The 24,511-nt window shown below is 39.5% G+C and overlaps 1 protein-coding gene across 1 annotated transcript in view; it reads right to left on the bottom strand.

The window, feature by feature from the left end:
* The window catches only part of LOC132086968 (chondroitin sulfate proteoglycan 4-like), a 33,330-nt gene extending 9,035 nt beyond the window's left edge, over positions 1 to 24,295 (bottom strand). The window contains exons 1-7 of the mRNA XM_059492957.1: positions 24,215 to 24,295; positions 18,887 to 19,050; positions 14,736 to 18,296; positions 13,418 to 13,888; positions 12,452 to 12,628; positions 6,568 to 6,766; positions 2,462 to 2,593 (exon numbers count right to left, since the gene is read on the bottom strand). Of these exons, the coding sequence (XP_059348940.1) occupies positions 2,462 to 2,593; positions 6,568 to 6,766; positions 12,452 to 12,628; positions 13,418 to 13,888; positions 14,736 to 18,296; positions 18,887 to 19,050; positions 24,215 to 24,293 (4,783 nt within the window). The 5' untranslated portion in view covers positions 24,294 to 24,295. The remainder of the gene's footprint in view (positions 1 to 2,461; positions 2,594 to 6,567; positions 6,767 to 12,451; positions 12,629 to 13,417; positions 13,889 to 14,735; positions 18,297 to 18,886; positions 19,051 to 24,214) is intronic.
* Positions 24,296 to 24,511: the final 216 nt, after the last annotated feature.

Raw genomic sequence — 24,511 nt, 5'->3', positions numbered from 1 at the left:
TACCACACCACTGCCATCACAGAGCATGGCGATGGGGAGCAAGGGCATCTGTCACAAAACTCCCTCAATTCCTAGCAGACCTGACCTCTCTCACTGAACTCCACAGGCTGAAATACAGTCTAGAGACACAGACAACATAGTCTATCATGCCCTTCTGTAAATTAGCATCCTCCCCAAACTTAACCTTCTCCTTCATCCACTTCTCACTTGAGAGTTGAGAGCTTCCCTGGCACTCACAGTAGTTCTCAGGTCAAACACCTCAACAGGGAGAGGAAGGTTATTTGCCAGCCAGCAGACTGGGTGAAAGAAAATGAAGTGAGAACACTGCCTGTGTGTTCCCAATCACAGAAGGAGAGATCACAAAAACCCCACCCAAACACAGGGGACAGGAACAGACAGAGGAGGAAGACACACAACAAGAACAGGTGACACTGAATAAGGCCAAGCTAATCAATTCAAGTAGAGTGCAACAGCGTAATGTTGGTGCCTCATAATTTTGTTACACATTTTTACTGCCTACATTTAAGATTTGGAAAATCCTTTGGCATGAGCATTCTCCCTACCACTGCTGAAGAGTTATAAATCATCTCATCAAGACGGATTTGACAGCTCTGCTTCCAATTAACTACAAGTCAGGCTTAACTCTCCTCAGAGGAACTCAGCTCATTTCTTTTTTGAGCAATTGCCTTCCTGAAGAAGAAAATCCTTCCACTGTAGATTTCTAGCATACAGTAGAAAAAGCTAATATATCTAGCAGTCAGTTTTCTGACTATGCTGAATAAAACAAGCTTCTGTTAAAACAGAAAAAATCTATGAATTATATAAACATATCTGGTATAGCCAACACAAAAAAAAAGCAGTTCATGCTCTTATAAAATTGCAAAACAATATGCTTTAGAGAATAGTTTACACCCCGTCACAAAGACATGGTAAATTCTTCAAAATAAATTCAATTTTTACTACCCCAGAGAGAAGGTTTCTCAAGCTGGCTCAAAATGATCCCTTCTTAGTAGGGCTATAAAGTTTAACAGGACACTGGCTGTTGTTTTTATATATAGTAACCATTTGGCACCCTAGTTGTTGTAATAGTCATTTCATGATGGCAAAGTACAGCTGAAAGCCATACAGCTCCAGAATGTCTCTAAAAAATACCACAAAAAGAACATGTGAAAAATCTAGTAACACTTTATAACATCTAAAAGGAATTTTGCTAACCCAAAGTAAGTGAGAATGCAAGGAAAAAACTGCAGTCTTGGACGAATACAGTTTGCAGTGCTGAAAGAAATACTGTATTTTGTAAACGGAAGAACTGATTGACAGCCTAGAGACTTTGCCTTCTATGGAAGTATTAGGCATACTTTTCTTACAATTATCATTGGCTTAAGATAGAATTCCAGTAAATCCCTGGGCCCAAGGCAACAGTACACACCAAAATTGCAAGTTAATAAGCTTTGTAAGTGGATTTATGTGAATCCCATTTATATTGACTGAATTAGAAGATCATGCTGCTACAATCTCATTTTTTGTTGCCTGTGTTTAAGTGGCTTTTGCTGCAAACCTTTGTTTATGCACCTTATATTCAGGAAGTGTAAGAAGATAAAGTGCTCCTCTTCGATATCCAATTAATAAATCAAGGTACAGACTATAACCTCTGGATCTCTGCCAATTCTTAGTATCTCTCTGATTCTACAGATCACATTCAGAGAAACAAAAAAGAAGGCATCACAAACAAAAGTGTGATGCAAGATACTCTTGAGAGAAAACTAATCTTTATTTCTCCTTTAATCCTGCAATAAATGTTAGATTCCTAACTCAATGAGGGATTACTCTTGCCAATGCAAAGGAATAAATGGCTCTGATGAGACCTCTTAGCACATCAACTCCTTCAATGGTATGATTTCATTAAAAAATACTCAGCTGCTGAATCAACTAGCTACAAATGCACAAATATGAATCAAAGTTTTCCAGCCTTCTGATTCCTCAGTGAGTCTGTGCTGCTGTCTATAATTCATTTTAAACAAAAGAAAAGTGAACTAGCAATCTGGAAAATTTACACGTGGTATTCAGAATCTCATGGCCACAATCTTCATTCCTCTATTGCTTTTACAAGGCACTATCACAATCTCCTAAATCTCTAAATATCTGAATGGACTACAGAGATTTTACACAAACCTAAATAGGAAATCTCCAGAGCTTAGGCAGACAGTGTTATTATCACATTGTAGTTGAACATTTCACTGCCAGTTTCTATGACTCCAAGTATGCACATATCAAAAGGTTAAAGACTGCAAAGCAAAAAAGCAGTATGCTGTTTGAGAAAACATTAACCCTTTCTTAAAAAACACACATAAATATTCCCAGCCAGTTTTCCATAGTTTAGTCAGTTAATTATCTGACAAATAACTCTCTAGTAGGCAATATTTTCAAGTGGACAAAATAATGATCATCTCAAAAAACCTACCTGGAAAGACTCCGAGCCCTTTGTTCACTTCAAGGCTAATGACCAGCATCTGAGCTGTGATGCTAAAAATCTGTCGGGGTGCAAAGTTCAAACCATCTGTCACCTGAAAGTTGAAGCCTCCAGACATTGCTCCTGTGGAAATCAAAACCATAAATTTATTCTTATATTACTCTGTCACACAAAAAACATACACTGGACACCTTTCACTCCTGGCTACCGTGAAATATTGTTAAGCAACACATTCAGGGCAGGTAGCTCTGGGTGCAGCTGCAGTGGAGCTGTGCAGGTTGAGCTCTGGGCGGCAGGAGCCCAAGGCAAGCAGCCCTGAACTGCTGAGCCTTTGCATAACAAAGGGCACTGGGACCGGCTGCCAGGGGACCAACACTCAGAAACATGGCAGGAGCTGAGGACTCCAGACTTTGGTGGCTTAGACTGCAAAGCCTTTTGGTCAGGGTCCCCTGTCATGGGCTCCCAGCCAGGGCCGTTACTCTGTAGTTGCACAATAATTAAATTAAGGATAGAGGCACCTGAGATTCTGCTAAGGGAAACCTGAAGTGAAGTCAGTGAGGAAACCTTGTTTGACTGTGTGAGTGTTGGGTATGTAGACAGTCAAGCAAGGTTGACTGGAGCCACCAATGAGAAAGGGGTTGTATCTCAACAATCAAAGTCTTGGGGGTATCAGTGTGACAGTCAAAGTGACTTCCAGATAAGCAGACAGAGAAGTTTCCTTAGCAATATATCCAAGATCATCCTGAAAGCAACTTTTTATCAGAGCCTTTGTATCTTAATTAGAATTAAATAAATTGATAACGCAATTAACGCATTCCCCAGGGAAAACTACTGGCTGTTGTTTTCAGTGAAAGCCAGACACCCCTAAGATGAAAATCAGCAAGAGTGCCCCCTTCTCTTTCTTCACTGACATGGTGGAGCTGAAATCCTAAACTTGGGGAGAAAATGACTCCAAAATTTTCAACTCCATTTATGTCTTTGGAGGGTCCAAAGCACCTAGGCAATCACGTTTTGGCAAAGAAGGAATTTGGGGAGAAAGGTAACTTGAATGTTCTTTCATTTTGTTTTATATTTAAAGGTCTGAATAAACTCTTGGGTTGTTTCCTTAGCCTCTTCACTGAACTTCAGCTTCACTGAAGAAGGTATGTTGTCACAGCTTAAACTATTTCAGAGGTTATGTGTACTCATAATAAATGCACATTTTTCCCTTTAATCTTAGGACCTGTATTTACTTTGGCACAAGCAATAGCAAAATACCTCCAAGAGTCTGAGTGGATTCCTGTAAAAATACATATCTCAGAACTGACAGGCTGCTTTTAAGCAGAGGTTCTCCATGTTATTCAATTAGGTAAAAAGACCAAAAAGAAAGAGAAACATTAACTGCTGCAAAGAATTCTTGTATCTGCTTTGCCCAATTTAGCCATAAGATATTGCTACAAGAATACAGATACTAAAAGCCAGAGAGTACCACATACTTTCATGTAATGATCATCATACTTTGCCTAACTATAAATTAATGTATCATAAGAATCAAATGCGTGTTCTGAGATTACAGTTAAAAATAGATCTAGGAAATGCTCTTATATTAGCCAGGCAGCTGAAGAAGCTATGGAAGATATGATCATATTGCTTTTATTTTAAAAGTTTTTATTTTATTATATATTCTAACAAAAAAGAACCAGTTGCTGATTCAAAAAAGCATCTGAGTAGTCTACTATTTGTACTAAGTTGAAAAATAACCCCAAATGAACCTGCTTATGCAGCCTCTCTTGCTTTTTTGGCTAAGGCAGGTCAACTGCTTGATTGACATAGACGTTTTGTCATCAGCAGTCAGGAACAGAACTGCATCTTGAAGTTCTGGTTGGCTGGAGTATTTATCATTTTATCACAATTAATTTTTTAAAATTAGTCTGATCAGACGTGATTAAAAGGACACCAGAAAGAAGGTTTGTAAAAGCTGCACTGACAAGCACAAAGACTTCATCAGCAACAAGAGTTCAATTTATTACTGCCCCTAAGAAAAATACTGTGAGGGTTTAAGGGCAGGGCCCATACTGCAAAAGTGAGAGAGGAGAACCCTAGAGTGAAACAAGAGTGAAAAAGAGAAGGAATTCTTACGCTGAAAGAGGGTTACAGAAAAGGAAAAGTGTGTTCTAGTTTTGCATTTACACTGGTGATAGAACAATCAGAGATTATGGAGGAAAGAAACAAAAATCCAAGGGAAAACATGAGAAAAAGAGGAAGATTTGCAACTCACACCACAGAATAAGCAGCAAAATGTAACTCATAAGGCTGAGCAATGTGAAGGGAAAATTGAGAGGTCTATAATTTAGGGGCATAAAAGCAAAGTACTTTCATTGGCAGTAAAAAACACACTGAGAATGAAGAGTCACGGCCACGTACAGGTTTAAAAACTGTATACTGCCAAGAGGAGTAGCTGGAGGATGGAAGAGCTGCCTCAGCCAAGAAGAACCTGTGCTTTTGGAAAGGGTTGAAATGAGTAGGAAGAGTAGATGGGGGTACTTCCCAAAGGAGACAAAGTAGCCAGCACACACCTAAGAAGGAACAGAGGAAACATAGAGAAAAGGGATAAAAAGTTGAATGACAGCAACAACATAAGGAAAGGCCCCAGGTATAAAGAAATGCCCCAGGTAAGGCTAGAGGCAATAAGATGGGAGTAACAACTACATTTCCAGCAACAGGTCAAGATGAAGGAGAGAGGAAAACCACTGACCAAGAAACGCAAAGAAGCAAAATGATCAGAGTAGTTCGTGAAGCACTGGAGGCCATAAGGTTGAGCAGACAGCAAAGCCAGAGCAGCTGCAAGACCTGACACACAACCCAGGTAATTTTATGTTACAAATTTACTCTACACTCATTGGAAAAATTACTCCCAGTGATTGGAAAATGAAATTTTCTGTTCTTTTCACTTTTATTAATCAAGATTCACTCTCTAGGACTACATATGTGCATTTGCCCTTTCTGGAACACAGAGCAGATTAATTTCCCCACACTTACCACTGTCCTACAATCATAGGGCTTCTTACATGTCCAAGTCTCCCTTGGAACAATTTAAATAGCTTGGCTCACTTTTATCATGCTCTTGACCTTTTACTTCCTGACCAAATTATTTGAGCAGGATACTTACAGCTCACCAGCAACTGATTGTAAAGCAATTTCAGCAATATATATGCACCTTGCCAGACAGTGCATCATAAGGCACAGTACTTCAGCCTCATGAAGACACAGCACAAATCTGAAGTGACTTCTGCACCCAAGGGAGCACAGCCTGCCTCAGGGCCGGCAGGAGAGCAGTGTATCTCTTCTACCTCCATTCCAAAACAATGACTTATTCCTTCTGTAGCAACTCCTTTCTTCTTTCAACTCAGGGAAGTAGTAATACAGCTGGAGCAGAAAATAGGTAGCCATCACCCTGTGAAAGCCCTGCCTCTTCTGGCTGGAACCCCACTGGGAAGTTCTTTCCTGTGGCTTCCCATTACTGCCACTCAAGGATGCATGAAGCTGCCCCAACTTCTTTTATCCCCCACACATTCTCCCAAATTAAAATAAATCCCCAATCTCTAGCTCTGGACAATAAGAGAAAGAGTCAATGTTTAAAGCTTAATTCTTTCAGAACCTGAAAGAGACACTGACATCACACAGATGAACCATAACTTCATCATCCATCACTGCACTATGCCTGGTATCTGTGAGACTGTTGGTCCATGAACAGCTCTGCACTGTTGCAAGACAGAAAGGCTTCAGGAAATTTTCGATCACAGTAGTCAAAAAAACGGATTTCCTATCTCTGAAAGGTGCATGGAAATGTTCCCCTACTGCAAAACTGTTTTCAGAAAGAAGGATGCTATCTAATGAACCACAAGAACATCAAGGTTTCTCAGTGAGAACACATTTAAATAGACATCAGACATCTTGTTTAGTTTTAGAGATAATGTATAACCAGTGTATAAATACTTCACATAACCAGTGTTCCAAGATCTTTGTGACGTTACAATGGGATCTTTAATGGATTATAAACACAAATATACTGAATAGTATATTCTGGTATCAGATGTGGTATTTTTGAAATCACATACCATTGTGTACAAATACCAGCTGCCCTTTAATTATGTGAGTCTGGGTAAAAGCTAGGATGCTCTTGTTTGAAGAAGACTTCAGAGCCAAGTGTCCATTGCTAGGTGGAGTAATAGAATACACCAGTTCTGATGGTGAGGAGTCCTTGTCTTCTGCACAGAGGTCATCAACAGTTATTTCTGTGACTGAACCCACCCAGACCTAGAAAAGCAAAAATAATTTTAAAAATAAATAAAGCAAGAAAATGTATACAAAAGAAAATTGGAACAACAGGAGACGAGGGACAGGGATGGATGACACGTGACTCCAAGAAAAAAGAAAGAATAAAGATTTGTGCCGTGCAACACTCGGAGCTACAACAGGTTTCCTAACTGTCCATCCAAATCTCTAATCACAGACTGGCATAGCTCATCCTGGCAAATAGTCTGCAAAATACAAGACCTTGAAATAATACAAGCAAACACACCCTACATTAGTTAAGAGTTTCAGACAGTTGGAATGCAAGTGCTCTAAATTCTCAGAAACATAACAAAAATTGTATTATGATAACTGAGTAAAGGAACTGCTTTCCAACACATACACATGAATTTTAGTGTCATGCATTTCACAGCAGGTAAGACACTGAATATGTTCTACTTTCACCAGCAGAAAAGATGAAAGAAAAACAGCCCGGGGACAGCATAAACTAATACAAATAGAACAGTTCTTGTAGCTGCACTATTTTCTTCTAGCAAAATGCACCAGAGGCCCTTTTTTAGTGCACTAAAAAACCCAGAGACATTCAGAGCACTTAGGGAGATGAAACAACCAATGTCTCCAACAGCTGCCTACCATTTACAGTTTACAATTGCAGAAAAATAGTTAACTAGTTTTTAGAAAGATGGTATAAAAACCATTATTTACTTCTGGTAAACCTAAAGCTGGAGCACATTATAAGTCTAATTTCAGAGGAGAGCCACGAGATCAATAAAAGAACTGGAGCACCCCTTCTATGAAGTCAGGCTGAGCAAGCTGGGGCTGTTCAGCCTGGGGAGGAGAGGATTGTGTGGGGACCTCAGAGACACCTTCCAGTTCCTGAGGGGGCCTACAGGGAAGCTGGAGAGGGATTCTCTGACAGGAACTGGAGTGACAGGGCAAGGAGGAATGGGTACACACTGAAAGAGGGGAAATTCAGTGAGGTATTAGGATAAAATTCTTTACTGTGAGGGTGGTGAGATACTGAAACAGGTTGCCCAAGGAGGTTGTGGATTCCCAAATTCTGGCAGTGCTCAAAGCCAGGCTGGATAAGTCTTCAAGCAGCCTGGTCTAGTGGGAGGTGTTCCTGCCCACAGCAGGAGGAGTTAGATGATCTTTAAGGTCCCTTATTTCAAGAAGAAACGACTTCCCCTCTGGGTTTCATTCCTATCTGACTGGATAATTTCTTGTTTGCAAAGGATGAGCAATGGCCTATTTTGTTCTTCATTTCTGCTATATATATCTGGAAATACAGACAGAAGTGCTTACAAAGAACAATACATATTTATCTCAACATGAAGTGAAATTTCTAAAATATTCACTACATCAATATCAATTATTTTCATACATATTTGTAACATAGCGTAAAATCTTAAGAGCCTAAACCTTTAAATACCTCAGCTTGAGCTTCAAAACACACTGCATCATTCCTCCCTGTCTTTCTAGGTCTAAGTACACTTAATAAATATCTGGTAGTAACATCCCACCAAATGGTTGAAGGGGACACATGATCCTTTACAAAGAGCATTTTATCTATACCAAAGCCAAAAATCATCAATCACAATTCACTAAGCATTAATTCCATTTTTTAACATGAACCATGAAAGAAAACCTTTTAAGAGACTGAAATTTTTGCCACCACACTTCAACAGAGGAAAGATTTCATCCTACATTGTGTCACAAAATATATGCCATGGAAAAAGAGATACTAAAATGAAGTTTGATTTTTTTTCTAATCAGAAGAAGTCTGAAAAGTAAATTTATAATGAAAAATACCTTTCAACTAACAAATAGCTATTTTCTTCCCTGAAATATGCATTTTGCTGTAATGTAATTACAAATATTAAATTTTGATAAAGAATTACACTTACGGCACAGAATGACAACTAACAGCTCAGGGTGACTTAGCAAGTGACACCAAATAAGCACATCAGTTTTTGTACTGAGACCTTTTAATTTGTCTCAGTAGTACTTGCGTAATTATTCTATGAAGAAAATAAAAAGGTCACATATAGAATATACAAAGAAATAAAATTATAATGGACACATGTTATTACAAATTACTCACTAACTTCCAAGTTATTTTCCTTACTAAAGGAAAAAAGAATTAAAATTTCTAATTATAGAAAACCATTTTTTCTGTAGTGTCAATATTTAGTTCTGTTGTCTCAGCACACTACCACTTAATTCTTTTTAAAGTACTATACATGGCCTGCAACATGATCCTTGAAGAATGAAAGATCTAAGAGCTTAGAAGAACCACAGGGAAGCAAACACTGAGAACACAGCAGAGTGTTACAAGCATATTATTTTTCATACCTGAGATCAAAATCTCCTTGAAGAGCACCATGAAAACTGTATCTGAACCTCCATGATGTAGCATGACACTGATTTTTCATGTGCCTAACATATTCCACAGGCATAGTCCAAAAAAAGGTTCATGACCTTGCTGATGTAAAATAATTTATTCTGCTCTACTTACAGGATTCAGCTCATCAGTATCTCTTGCATGCCACATATTCCACCAGTCTGTATTCACATTTTAACATTTTAGAGAGCAATTTAGAGAAAACAACAAAAAAAATCAGTTTAAATTTGTGCTTTTTTAAAAAAAAAACTAATTCTAGGAAAATATAGCCCTCTTGTGGCAACAGGAGAATACAGTCATTTCATAGCATTGCCACCCATGTATTTAAACACGTATAATTGCAGCACATAATGCCAGAATAGTGATTTTCTTCAAAACATCCTTTTTCCTTTACCCATTCCCATTTCAGAAAAAAAGAAGTCCATAGAACCTGTGGAAATTTTAAGAAACTATACCTAAATTGCCAATAAATTAAGTTTCTAAATAAAAATACATCTCACAAATTTGTTGCAATGGAAAGTATTTAAATTAAATGGACTACAGAAGTTCTCAGGACAGTAAAATTTTCTCCATCTCAGATGTTATGTCATAAATTCTGAGCCAGGAAAAAAAAAAAACAAACCTAAAAACCGAAACACTTTAAACCCTCATTGACTTCTGCTTCCTAGAAATAAAACAGAGAAAAATTCCCAAAATGGTTGGATGTCTGTCACTCTGAAACTCCCCCCATGGTGCTCATCACATTGATAGCAACAGAAAAGGCTGTTTGAAGAAGGGATGTTATGGCTGTCTCTGAAGTGAGGAAGCTAGAGTTAGACTCATTCAGCACGTGTGCACACACCCAAAAGTTTCTTGGGTTTGGACAGAAGCCCAAAGGTGTAAATTAAATTCCACATGCCCACACCAACATCACTGGCCTCTTCACCTCTTGACACGTACTTCATCACATAAGCTACTTCTCAGCAGCAGATGCCATAACCTAGCCTGTATTTTTAATCATTCAGCATTTCTTTCTGACTCTTTATATTCTGATCTACAAAATTTCTGAGGTCCTAAACTTCAGTGAACTCCAACAGTTCTAGTAGACTCCTGTTTTCACAGTAGCGGTCAGTCATTTTATACTTTTGTACATTTCCAACTCTACAAAATAGATAAAAGAGCTACTGAGTTTTTAAAAGCAACATTGTCTATCATTCAGTATCTAACACTAGCAATGTTCTTGAGGAGCACAGACTATTTGGCTGAACATGGAGCCAGCCACCATCACCCTACACAGGAATGCCTCAGTATGCCTACTTAGTCCTCCTCAGTATTTAGGAGGACTAAGAAAAACCCATTTTCTTCCATCCACTGAGGTTGTGCAAGTTTGATTCGAGGAAGACTCATCTCAGCATATTCCTCCCATCAGATAACTTGACTGCCAAATTTGTTTTAGATTGCACATGAATCCACCATATGTGTACATAATGGCAGCCACTCACAACAGATATAAACTTGATTTTTCAACAATAGCTTTTGCATGATTAGCAGAACCACAGGCACAAATGCAGCATCCTGGTTCTAGTACACAGACTGCCTCCCCAGTAGACAGGACCAGCTCTGGGTAGGTGAAGCTTTATTAATCCTGCTCTTGGGAAGCCTAGATTCACAGATATTTTTAGAAAAATCCATAAGCTGCATTGCAGTGCACTACACAGCCTTAGATCTGTTTAACAGACTGCAATTCCAGCAGCTCAATGCCAACACTTTATTGCCATCAATGCACCAGAACAGAGACCCCAAAAAACTTGGCTGAACATGGTGCTCTCTTCTCCGTGACTAGACAAAGATTGCTGCATGCTGTGCTGATGTCTGTAGGGTGCCACTGTGGTTACTTAAACCTGGGAAGATTTTTCTCTGTGCCACCCAAACGTGTCAATGCAGTCTGCCCTTCTGTCAGCAGTCTCTGCACAGGGCAGGCTATCTTCTGTTGTGGGCATCTGCAGATTATCTGCCTTTCACTGTGAAGCTGTACAATACTTACACTACTGCTAATTTAAAAATTATGTATTTTCTCATATAAAAAAGATGTGAAATATACAACACAAGGTTACCATCATCTTTAGAGTAATACACTTTCCCTCTTCAATACACAATTAACTACATGCATGTTTTGGTACCACCCCTTTATAAACTGCAACACAGAGCACTGGGAATGACTGCAGCTTCAAAATATCCTGCTTATCTTCTTTCAAGCCTATTCCTAAACACCTTCTCCACGTTGATGACTTCCAGCTGGTTTACTGTGACCACTTAGCTGACCATGTTCATTTCATCCTGATCTTTGGAGTCACTTAATTTGCTTTTACTCATCAGATCTCAGATTGAAATTCTTTACATGTGGGGAGCTTTTTGGGCACAGTGTTCTTACTAAAATGGTTCTCATTACTGACTCCTATCATAACACAAACAAACACTACACAAATACATCCTGGTTTAAATACTATAAATAAACAAATGAATTAATCAATCTAAAAATGCATTGAAACTGAAGTGACACTAGTCTCTTCTGTAGTGGTAGGTAACTTTCCAAAGATCTGTAGATTAAAAAGTCAGCTATGGTCATTAAGAGCTAAAGGTAGCTTTAGATAAAGGTAACTCTAAAATTTTCTTCAGGATTTTCTGGGGGGAAGGCAGTTAAAAAAAGTTAACATGTTTTTTCTTAGCTCACAGTATCACACTGTGATATTGTAAAGTGATAGCTTCAGTGATTGGACTAATATTTTGATGACCCTAGATTTCCACAGACTGCATTATATTATTTGCAACTGTTTAAAAGGGAACCACTCCTGCTTTGTTACCCAACACCCAACACCAAAGTGATACCCAACACCTAAAAAATTCTCTCTTTTCCCATTCTACTGGTTACATGTTCATTTACAGCCCTCAAGACACCTCAGCAAACAACACAAAAATATAACAAACATCCAGGTGCAAGCCATCCACCTTCACATGCCCTACATCAGTCCAAGAGACTTCACATAACTTTAAGATTAAAAGAATGCTCATTCAGCCATCAAGATAATCTTTACAACAGCCAAAACAGTTCTCCATGTCTAAAATCTTCCTAAATACAAATAACCTATGTATTGCCTCCTTTCATGAGCATTAATTCCTCTAAACCCAAGGACTACTACCTATTATACTGACTATCCTACCAGACACAAGTCTGTTAATGAAGCTGCATTAAATGGCATCAGAATTAATGGAATTATTTTAACACTTCAAAAGGTTGACAAACATACCTGAAGAATTCTGTTTACTTTTACAACAGGAGCCTCATCATTTACTGCAGTAACAGTCACAAACACAGTTCGGGGTAAACTCTGTTTCCATAATTCCGTGTTATTAACTATCACAGTAAAACTGTCCATCAGTTCTTCGCTGTCATCATGAACATAGTAGATTAATTCTTGTTCCACCTGAAAAATATAACAAGCTGAAAAACTAAAGAGGCTAGAAGAAAATAAATGTCACATTGAAAAACATCCTAGTCGTGGCTCTCTGTATTTATTGTATGAACATTCTGTTTATGATGTAATATGATTGTACCTCTATCTTTGCTCCATTCACAACAGTAAATTTTACTGCTCATCTGTCCATTCCTCTAGTCAGAATATCTTGCCAGTCTTGGTATTCTTTCCTTCCTCCTGAAGGAAAAATGGAAATCCAACCCCACTGTATTTAACAACGTTTCCTGGAATCTATAAACTGAACACAGTGCTAGTAGTAGATGGTGACCTATGATACCATCTTGCTTCTTGGAGCTAAATTACTGAAAATTAGCACATTGTGCATATAGTGGCTATCTGTGAGCAAAGAAATTACCTAAAAAAATTACTTTTTTCCCCACTTTTCTACTTGTTCACTCTACATAGCACTTCCTCTGGTCTTTTCAAAATGCACCCAAAGTCTCACATTTCCAGAATATCTACAACTCTGCCTGAATGTGAGTGGCCCATCAGTCTGCTGTGGCTACAGTACATGAGTCTGTGCCAATAGTGCCATTAAGAAAGTGATTTGGCTCACCACGACAAGGCAGCCTCCCTCCCCACTCCAAATGACCAGACAGAAAAAACAGAAAGGTCTTTAACTCAAGGCCAGAATAAAGCTCAAACTCCTGTGTCTCACTACCTTTCACAAAATCTCACAGCTTTCAGCAAAGCAAATAATTAATCAACACTATGTCTAAGAAGATCTAAAGACATTACCTGTTTTCTGGTAAATGTGGCTAACTTTATTCCAGGGACACGAGAGTTTTCAACATACCCATGTTTTGGCTGCTCAGTTAAAATGAATTCACAGCTGAGTCCTGCAAAGTGTCTACTAGAAATTTTTAGATAGTCTTCCACCAGGGCTTTTGAGCCCCCTTCAAATACTGTAAAGTTCTGTACTTCCAGTGGAATCATTCTGGGGATGATGTCTACAGAGATCTCTATTCCACTCACTGTTCTGACACCATTGGTCACATCCAGAAAAAAATGGTCAGAAAGACAGTCAGAAACTGTCTGCACATACTGAACTTTGCCCTCGTCGACATCTTGCTGTGTGAAGCTCAAAGCAGGCCTTTGGTCAGAACTGAGATAACTTTCTTCCAAGGAAAACTTCCGAATGTATCCATGCACTGGAAGCTGTCTTACTGTGAACACAATCTCAGATGGAGGACTATTTTCATGAACAACCTTTAATTCAAGAACATATCCCAAAATTATTCAAATGGAAGTGGGAGAAATTCTATAATTCTCTTCTGAATTTTTCACTTTAAATTCTGGGATTGTCTACCTAACTAAACTGGCCTTTAGTTGGGTTACACAGTTCCCAAAACAATATAATGCTTTAAGCAGACACATGTTAAATAAAGGTTGCATGGGAGCCATTTTGCAACCCCAAATATGTTTTGTAAGTTTTTAAAAGGAACGTACTGCATAATTAACTACTGGCCTCACATCTACAGATCCCTGCCTGAAACAAGGAATTCAGGATTTCAGCAACATGCAGCCAGAGCCCTCTCGCGGTGGCTCCTGGAAGGCTACACACAAAAATTGGGCAGAGAAGAATTAATCAAACAGAAGTGGCCTCGGGCTTGTGACTTATTTTTTTAAAATTTTGGATGTCACTCTCAAACAATTTTTGGGCTAGCTCCAAATTAAATCAAAAAAACCCCTTTCTTCCTTGGCATTTCCCATCAGCTCAATTACGACCAATTACATGGAGTACAAATAACTGTCACACCTAAAACAAAAACATACATGCAGAATCTCCAAATGATCATTTTCTTATGCACCAATATGTAAGAGAGTCAAAAACTATGGCCTGTATTTTCTTTAACATGATCCATTTTCCTTCCTAAAAATGGAAGCTTGCTAGTGCCAGTTTCTCCTGAACTAAGCACCCAGAATGCAGTCATATTAGTGGTAATCAAATGGAGTTAAAGAAGACAAGACACAAACTAAAGACACTGCCAACAGCTAAAAAAACTGAGGAAAACTTGCTACAAGATTGGAGGAACGGACAACACAGTTAACCTACTTGCAGTTTTCCTTTACTGATTTTAACTGGTTTTCCTTCTTCAACCAAGAGATTGTTTATGTTCACAATCCTTGGTGGCTGCTGATGACTTTCTGAGTACACGCGAACCTGCAGTCCAGCATTGAGATGGACATCTCCAGCATTGACTGTAAAGTTAAAGGTGTCAATAAGGTTGTTGCTGTCATCATGTCTGTAGGTCACATGTCCCTTTAGCAGATCAAGCTGAGTAAAGGAATCCTTTAACACATTATTCACATATATTCTTCCATACTTTGGGAAAGAGAGTATCTTGTATGTAAGCTCATGATCATTTCTTATGTCTTGGTTTGTAGTAGCACTGAGGTTAGCTGTTGAAACCGTTTCTTCTTTCCCTTTTTGAACCAACAATCCTGTATTATTTACCAACTTAACATAAGGATCGGTGGCATTAACTTCCAGAAGCAAGGAAGTATAGTGCTTACCATCTGTCACAAAAAGCACAAAACGCCCAAAATCTGCACCATGGTGTATAAACAGGACTTGCTTTTGTTCCAGGTCCACTTGTTTGAATTGGTAGAGTCTATGCAAAGTATCATTTGTTAGCACCAAGTCCCCATTGGAAATACCACGTCTAGTATATAGCAACTGTCCATCATCAAAATCAGAATCAGGATCACGATAGCAAAGATCTGCCAAAGTTAATAATCGCTGCCCATTTCTCACTACGTCAAATACCTTATCAACTACACGAATTGGCTTCTCATCATTCTTCAGCTGGACGGAAATATAGAATCTGACTTCTACTGACAAAGGTTCTATTTCTGGATCAAAGTTTGCCCCCTTTCCTGACTCTTTGCTGGAAGCTCTGACAAGAAGTTCATCAAACATGGTCTCAGAATCATCATGCACATACATAAGGCACTTATCAGTTATATCTTCATTAGTGAAAGTTGTAAGATTGTCATTTTTCTCGAATGAACCAGAAAAATTAGTAAGTTTTAATTTCCCATGCTTAGGAAACTGTATAACTTCATATTGGAAAGTTTTATTATCTGCTGTTCGCACAAATAGTTTTGTGCTTGTTATTAATTCTCCTTCCCCTTCAACAACATTAAGGCCATTGTTAGTCAAAATAATGTTTCTGAAATCTGATTTGATGTAGACTTCAAAGTCATAGGAATTCGAATCCAGATACGTTGTAGAAATGAGAAATCTAAATGAATCATAGCCTTCATGGTACTGGCTGATTAATTCATATGCCACTTTTTGATCAATAATATCTTTTTGGCTAAAGACTGAACCTTCTTTCAAAGGCTGGTCATTAAGCAGTATCTGTCCATTCTTTGGTAGGGACAGAAGTTTGAAATGAAGCTCATCTTCAGGTATTTCTAGATCTGCAATCACAGCAAACAGATTATCAGAATTGAAGTACTTCTTTTTTGGTTTTTCAATTTCTAGAGGAGCATGTTTCAATAGATTGTACCTTAACCATTTCACTCTGATTAGAAATGTGTGCTCTTCACTGATTTTGTTTCCTACGCTAACTTTGAATTTAAATTGGTCAGTAATGTTTTCCAGCTGAATGTCTTTAAAAGTGCTACAGTATCTCACCCGATTGTGCTGAAGAGAGCGCTGAGAAAAAGAGCTGACTTGCTTCCATACCCGCCTTGAACGCCGCCTTTGGACCTGACCAAAGAGAGGTGGCTCTGTGATCTCATACCGTATCTCCAGTTCCTGGAGGACAGCATTTGTTTCAACTGCCAGATGCCTAGGTCCTATAAGAGCTGTAACACCTTGGAGGAGATTTATTCCTGAGTTGTTGACAACTCTGTAATCCAAAGGAACTGCCATGACACGTAACACGACAGTGTTGCTCACCTTCTCACCATCACTTGCCCTGAGAACTATCCTTGAGTTCCTGACACCTGTGTGGACAAAGAAAACAGTGCCTTTGTCTAACTCCTCATTAGAAAAAGTAGTGATAGCTTTTCCAGGATGCCTTGAATTTTCTAAAAATCCTGCATCTGCATTCAGATTTCCAAGCACTGAAAGTCTGAGACCCACAGAATCAGTATCTTCATCTAGAACCTTTATCAGGTCATTAGTCAAACGTTTCTTTGAGTTCTCTAAGAGAAGAAGCAAGTTTCCCTCAGGAAGTATGATCTCAGGTGCATCATTTACTGGAGTAACAGTAATGCTGAACATATGCTGCTCATTTCCTTGCAAATATGGAGGCACAGTCTTCTCACTGCTGGCAGAAATGGAGAAATTAAAATAATCAGAAGTGTCCTCAGAGCCATCATGAACATACAGAATCTTCCCTTGCCACACATCCTGCATAGTAAATGTATTTACCTCCTGCAATGGTTCAACATTCAGTTTCAAGTGTCCATGAGAGGGTGGTTTCTTTATATCAAAAAGAATTTGTGAGTGATTAATTCCTAATTTCTGAAAGTCTAAGTTAATTTTCATATGCTTAGATTCAAGTGAAGCTTGTTCACCCTCTAGCACAATCAAGTTACTCAGAACTAGAAGGTGGCTTTTGTCTTCCTTGCCCAGAGAAATCGAGCTTTCATGGGAAATGGCAAATAGAGGAGCTGCTTTCACAGGAGGGTTCTTTTCAGCCGTCTCTAAAGAAAGATTTGCTTTAAAAGAACTTGGCAGTTCACATCCAGCTGAAATGTCCTTAGTTACTAGAACATTCTTCAGTGATTTCTTTTCTGAGTTGGCTTTCAGGTTCCTTAAGCAGCCTTTGAAGGATCCTCCTGTGACATACTTCCCAGACACTGAGATTAACTTCATCGCTTCTGATCGTATGCTGTCATCTACACCACCTACAAAGAAAGATCCCTTCAGAAGAGGCAACTTGCTCTGGGGAGGTAATGACTTTTTCACAGTTTCTTCATCCAATGTTAGCTGCAAATATTCTGCAGTAAATTTCAGTTTGATGTAGTGCCAATGACTATCATTGACTGACCTATAAGAAGAAAGATGGGTTCTACTTCCATGTTTTCTAACATAAGCTTTAATTAAACCATCTTCCATTTCCATTGCAATGAAATCTCCTGCTTGCCCAGGCTGGTAAAGCAGCAAGCCACGTGCAGCTGAGGTTTGTAAAGCATACTCGAAGATTCCCTCGTTGTCCACATTCCATGATGGGAAAGAAATATAGGACCTGGAACTGAAGAAACTAATAGGTTCTTCTTCACCTGAAAAGAATTCATCACTACACCCCACTGAAACTTCATGGATGTTTTTGAAGCCAGGAGAAGGTCTCAGAGGCATCAGAATGTCTAACTGATTGAATAACACACCATCAATACATCCTCGGAAACTGGGTAGTGCTCCAGCAAGGTAGGGAACATCAAGTATACCAGGACCACCTATGTAGAATCCATAATCAATGTTTAATTCATAAAGAATTCCAGGCATTTTTACACTCGTTCTATCATGTTTATCAATTACCAATGTGACATTATCATGTTCATGATGTAGTTCAACCAGGTGCCACGCCAAATCATTCAGCTGAGATCTTTGCTGAGAATGCAGTACTCGTTCTCCCGCACCAAAATTAATTCTCAACTGCAAGAGACAGAATTTTAAGTATAAAAATCCACAATTATCTTTTTCACAATCATACATTAAGACATAGTTAATATATTAATTTTCATATATTTTCACACTAACCATATAATTTACAAAATAGATTTGAAAAAATAAAATCCCAATAAAATTCTGTGTAGGTTTACTTGTCATCACAGATGTTTGAATAACTGCAGAAGAAGCAATAGACTCCACTGCAATTCTGCTAGAAACAACAACTCCTGAGAGCTCAACTGAAAATGATCTTTCAAAAACTTACCTTGCAGAAATACAATTACTCAGATCCAAGCATTTTCTGTAATGCTAACATCATCAAATCTGAAATGTTGTCTCTGCTGAACCTCATGCTTTGAACACAATGATCTTATTTTTAAGATCTAGAGATCTCAAAGGCTATAGATATATAACTGTAAGAAATAAAAGCCATAAAATTATCAATTATAGTAAGTGATTTTTCAATTTCTCAGAACAGCAACTTGTTTAGATATCTTGTTATAGATAACAGCCTCAAGAAAAACTCTGATAAGCACAGGCTACGCATAATTTTCAGCTACAGTTACAAAGCATACCTGTACATATCCTGAGCGCAGCTCCATTAAACAATAATCGGTCTTCCCAGCTGCAAGAAGAAGCAGTCCCTGTGGCTGGCTTGTTCGAAACTGCAACTGTAAGGATGTCTGATGGGATGCCTCTGCCATGTTCAGCTCCACAATGCTACTACCATAAAACGATACTGAAAGAAATAAAGGAAAATAAATAGGAAACTCAATCACACACACACCCACAAAAAAAATCTGTCTTTCTCAATCCTACCCATATATATGTAAACAATTTATATTATTTTCTAGACACTTATTCACGTACAAATGAAAATAAATCTCAGATATCAAATTCACCTGTCCAAGCAGTTTAATAAGAGGCCAATGGCCATACCAGAATTGACAAGGGATGAATACAGGCCAGTTTTCTTATCTCCAAGAGTGATGACTGGAATGGTAAGAACAATGTAATTATACTGACTAATTTTTTTCAAATACTCCTTAATTTTTGTTTGTTTGTTTCAGGTCTTTTCCTGAGCTTGTCACACCCAGTCTATTTTGGAGTTGCAACAGAATTTCTCTATGAAGTATTCCTCTAGTTTCTCTTTGGACACACATGTTCATCTACAACATGCTCTTACATCTCCATCAGAGATGTAGATGTTCATCTACAACATGCTCTTACATCTCCATCTCCATCAGAGACAATCTATGTCATCTCTGCAGATAAGACCCACAAGTCTCCTGCCACCTGTGACATTTTCAGATGTTTTCATTCCTCTCTTCCAGGCATAAGGGCTGCTAGCAGCATGGAGCCGGCAGTGGGGGCTTCTATGTGGGCTTTAGGCAGACACAGGTGTAGGCTGTATAGGGGAGCTTTGGCTATGAAGGCTAGGAGGAGGGCCAGGCTCGCAGCTAGGCCTGATCAAGAAGAGTTTAATGTGGGGTGTTTCCAAGAGGAGTTTAATGCGGGGTGTTCCTCTTGTTTCCTGTATGCAACCACACCCCACCATCCTGGTGGCCACTCACTCAAATCTGAACAAGCCTCCTTCATCGTCTTCTCTCCTCTTTTCTGCCCTGAGGAACAGTAACATCAGCAAGAGTTTTCATGTGACTGCTCACTGCTTTTACCATCCCCATTATTGCTATTTTGAACAACACAACAGATCCAAAGACCAAATCCCCCAAAATTCTGCTGGTAACTTCCCTCTGACACATAAAAAAAAAATATATCAATCATCTACCACTCCTCCTATTTAATCAATTACTTAATATACAAAGCCCTGCACTCCAATGAATGCTAAAAAGCCTTTGGCAGCAAACTTTATAAAAAGTCTTTTGAAACTCTAAATCTTGGCCATCTTGCCACCTCCATCAAGAAAACTCCAAGGGGTTTGTAAGGAACTCTTTAAAGAGATCTTATAGACTCCTTCAAAATTGATCCATCTCACTTGTGCATCTTTTATTCTTTGTTACAATACCTACAAATTTGAGTTATGGATGTCAGGCTTACAGTCCCCTGTAAATATTATTTAAATACAAAGATAAAATCTGCCACCATCCAGGCTTCAGGTACCAGGCAGTTTAAGCATGAGATCAGATATTACCCTTAGTAAGCAAGTTATTTGATCACCAAGTTCTTTTAGGTCAACCCCTCTCCTCCCCTTCCACCAGCCCAAAAAGGAATTTCAGTTTGGGATCTTCCCAATTAGCAGTAAATGCCACTTAGTTTAGCTTCTCTGCAGCAGCCATGCCCTTTCTGAGTGCCTCTTTTATACTAGTAACTTAATCAACTGGCTGCATGGACCCTCTGCAGGGTTTTTGTTCTTGTCGTACTTAAGGAGGATTTAGTAAAAGATTTGATTCCTTCAAGCTGATCCTTGACCTTTTTTTTTCCAGACATATCTATTTTCAAATTCCATCTGCCAAAGTTTATGATGCTTTCAGCTGTGTTTGGATCAGCTTGTAAGAACACCACCAGTTAAATATTTATTTTGCAGTTTTTAGCTTCATTCTGCTTCATTTTAAAATCAAGCATTACTGCAGAGGACTTTTGGAGTTTAAATGTTCCAGTTCATATATTAGCTGTCCCCTTGCTTAATCTAATACATTCTGACAACTCCTATAAAGTGTGACTTTGACTCTGAACTGGATTCTGTGCAGAGTACCAAATCAAAGACCTAATTTAGTAGCTCATTCATGAAATAACAATCAATAATAGTATCTAAAAATTTGCTGCGGGATATATATATAAGAATTCTACCTAGCTTTCCCAAGGACAAGATTTCAGCACAACTCACAGCCAGCAACAATGTAATATCAAGTTATATTAAATACCGAGAGAAACACAGGAAAGATCTTTACATTACTGAAATACATCTGTTTCTTCCAAAGAAAGAGTCACCGCTGTGCCAAAAAAAACTGATCCCAAATCGAACAAAAAGGAATGCTTTCCCAGCAGTTTGCTTCTAGTTTAAAAGAAGCATTCATCAAAAAGCTCAAATATACCTTGCAGGTTTTAGATTAAATTTATAAACTGAGAGGACCTATTGTTGTACATAAAAATGTTATTCTGTGGGGTAAATAAAGACCTCCTCTTTAAAGCAAGCAGTGGAATAACATAACTAGAGAGAAATCCCCAGTATAAATACGGACTAACTAATAAGACAGGAAATAGGTTAAATAATTATATTTTTTTTATATTATGCTAAATTCATATATTGGATTTTGGGGGAAGAAAACGCAGAGAGATTATGGATTACTCAGTGCAATTTAGAATAAATAGAATGAAGCTGTGAAGTCAATGTTTTGCAGAGTACCATGGGCAACAGTTTGATATTTATATTATAAACAAATTTTCTGGAAAGAAAAAAAAGAAATTTAAGTTAAACCTTCTGCCTTCCATAAAATTCCTCTCAGAGTCAGAAACCATCACTGAAGGTGGGGCAGGTAGGCACTGATCCACCAGTTAACAAGATTTTGAACCACCTATAGTGCCTTGGCATGATTTCTTTTACAGCTAGCAAAACCTTATTTTTAATTTTTTTTTCCTTGACACATTACTTGCTGCATCACAGGTAAGATCATATTCCACTGTTGAGATTGAAAAACATCACCATACATAATATGGTTTGCTTACAAATCTTACACTCTCCAAAACATGGTCCTGATATCTCAACCCACAGGAGTTGGGTTAATGAAGCTTTGTTACAAGGACAAATAGCAAAAGTAATGCAGCAAAATGAGAGGTGAAAAAAACCTCCAAAGAATCAAAAGAGGACACTTCACAATGAAACAACATTCCTCCAATTTTTGTCAGCTTATCTAAACTGATAGCAGATGATATCAACAGCATGTACAGACACAGGAAAAATGGAAGTGGAAAAGGAAGATGCCAGATTCACTGGGAATGCCCTTTAAGGCTAAATATAACAATTATTCAAAAGGGAATTCTCAGGGTTGATTCACATTTTCTCAGTGTAAAATCTAGTGACATTTTGAGGGTAAATCAAACACTACCAGAGTGTGTAAGCCTCTTACACTCACCTAAAATGGACACAATGAAGAATACCCCTATGCTGCACCTACAAATGCTTTACACACCAGAACCAATGTTTAAAGGTCCCTTCCAAACCAAAGCATTCTATGACTTCCAGATAAAGGACAGTCCTGTAGTTAAAGCACTGAATGTGAAATGAACAGTGCTGACGTTATTTTCTAGTTTTATTATAGAAACTCACTGAAAACTGAAGAGTTGAGAAAGTCACTTAAAACCTAATTTCAGTGCACTGCCTATAAGAAGCTCACGGATTTTTTCCTTCCCAGCCTTCAACTCTTTTGCTAGATTGCCTCTGGGTGAGGTTATAGCTGTAACAGCACCTGGAGTAAATGAAGAGAGCTGGATTTAAACAAGCTCTCCTCTGGTGGTGAAGTCAGTCCACACGGCCTAGCAAATCTCAGCTTGAAGGCAGCTCAAGCAGAGCATCACAGGTTGGTGCACCTAGAAGCAGCAGGCTTGTGTCCCTACCAGGTGGTTTGGAAATGTAGCATCTGGCTTTGCTTGCACTCCCGGCAGCGCCAGGGACGGACGACACTACTCCAACAACAAGCCATAAAGCACTGATTGGCCTAACACCCCCATCAGTAATATCCACAAAACCCTTTGTCATGTAATTTAAGACAATGCTACTATTATTGGAGGTTGCCATTTCAGTGGCACTCAAATCTTCTGACATCCTTGGTGTGTCTGAGACATCTCTATGAGCAATTAAAAAACTCCTCCATCCACTCTGGCTGCAGGGTCTTCACTCAAAAAACGGATGGACATCACTTAGAGCTCCATCACTGAAATTCTCTCATGGAAAGAAAAGACTGGTGTATTTAATTTACAGGATCTGAACTTAATCCTTTCATTAATCTCTTCATTGACTTCTGAGGTAAAAACTGTTTTTTAAGGTTACAATCAAATATTAGTTCATTTCTAACCTGTCTTCTCAGCTAGTGAAACAGATGTCACACAACCACAGAAACTGACCATTTGACATTTCTAAAGAAAGTTACAGCGATTGGTTTGTCTCATATGGGATTGCAGTGAGGAACAGAAGGTGGATGAAAAACCACACTTCTTCAACTGCATACTCATTCAATAGTTTTTAAAATATATGTAAGTAATAAACTTTACTACCAGTCTTTTAAGCTCAAATTGCAACGTACTTCATATTACATCTAAAGAAGAAACAGAATATGCAGATTACTTTTGGCTGTTCCAATGGTTTTGATGACTGCCCAAGACGCACACCTTAATGTGCATCACTGCTGGTGAGGTGCCTGGCCTGTCTTGAAAAGCCAGGCACAAGGCAGCCGAAGCTGTACGCTAAAACCCAAATACCTGCAGCTCTTGACTGATACTTATCATCGGGACTACTAGTTCCCACGCACGGAGCAGGGAAGGAATTGCACGGAATATTCCTGTTTCTACCTCAGCAATTTTCCTCATGACATACTAAAATTATGATAGGAGGTGGAGGGAAAAGGTTTACATCCACATTGCTTGCAAAGCATCCACGTTTTTATGAAGAAACGCCCTCACAAAATGCCCGCCGTCCCACCACTTGCGCGCCGCCAGCGCCGCCCGCCCGCCGTTCCCGCTCGCGGCCAAGGGGGTGCGGCGGCAGCTGGCCCGAGCACGGGGGCCACGCCGCCCCACCGGGCCGGGGCAGGGCCACTCCCCGTCAGGTGGCTGCTTTCGCGGGAACACTGGCGACAAGTCGCTCCAGCGCTACGAGCAGCCCGGAGCTGCGGCAGGGCCGCCCCTTCCTCGCGGGCGCAGGTGCCTTCCGGCCCCCGCCGCGGCCCTACCTGCGAGAGCGGGCCGGCCGGAGGCCAGCAGCAGCACCAGCAGCGCCGGCCGCAGCAGCGCGGTGGCCGCGCCGGCCATGCCGGAGCCGCGGCCCAGCTGGGCTCCCCCAGCGCGGGCAGCGGTGGGGCCGCAGCGCAGTCCTGGGGAGCGGCGGGGAGTGTCACAGCCCCGGTCCCTGCTCCCCGCCCGCCGCCCGGGACGGCCTCCGCCCTCCTTCCCGCCCTCCTCACAGCGCAGCCCCTGCGCCGGCCCGCCCCCGCTCCAGGAGCACCGGCCTGGGACGGGAGATGGGGCAG

This window comes from Ammospiza nelsoni, chromosome Z (genome assembly GCF_027579445.1).
Source record: "Ammospiza nelsoni isolate bAmmNel1 chromosome Z, bAmmNel1.pri, whole genome shotgun sequence".
NCBI classification, from domain to species: domain Eukaryota; kingdom Metazoa; phylum Chordata; class Aves; order Passeriformes; family Passerellidae; genus Ammospiza; species Ammospiza nelsoni.
This window is presented reverse-complemented; position numbering and strand designations above follow the sequence as displayed.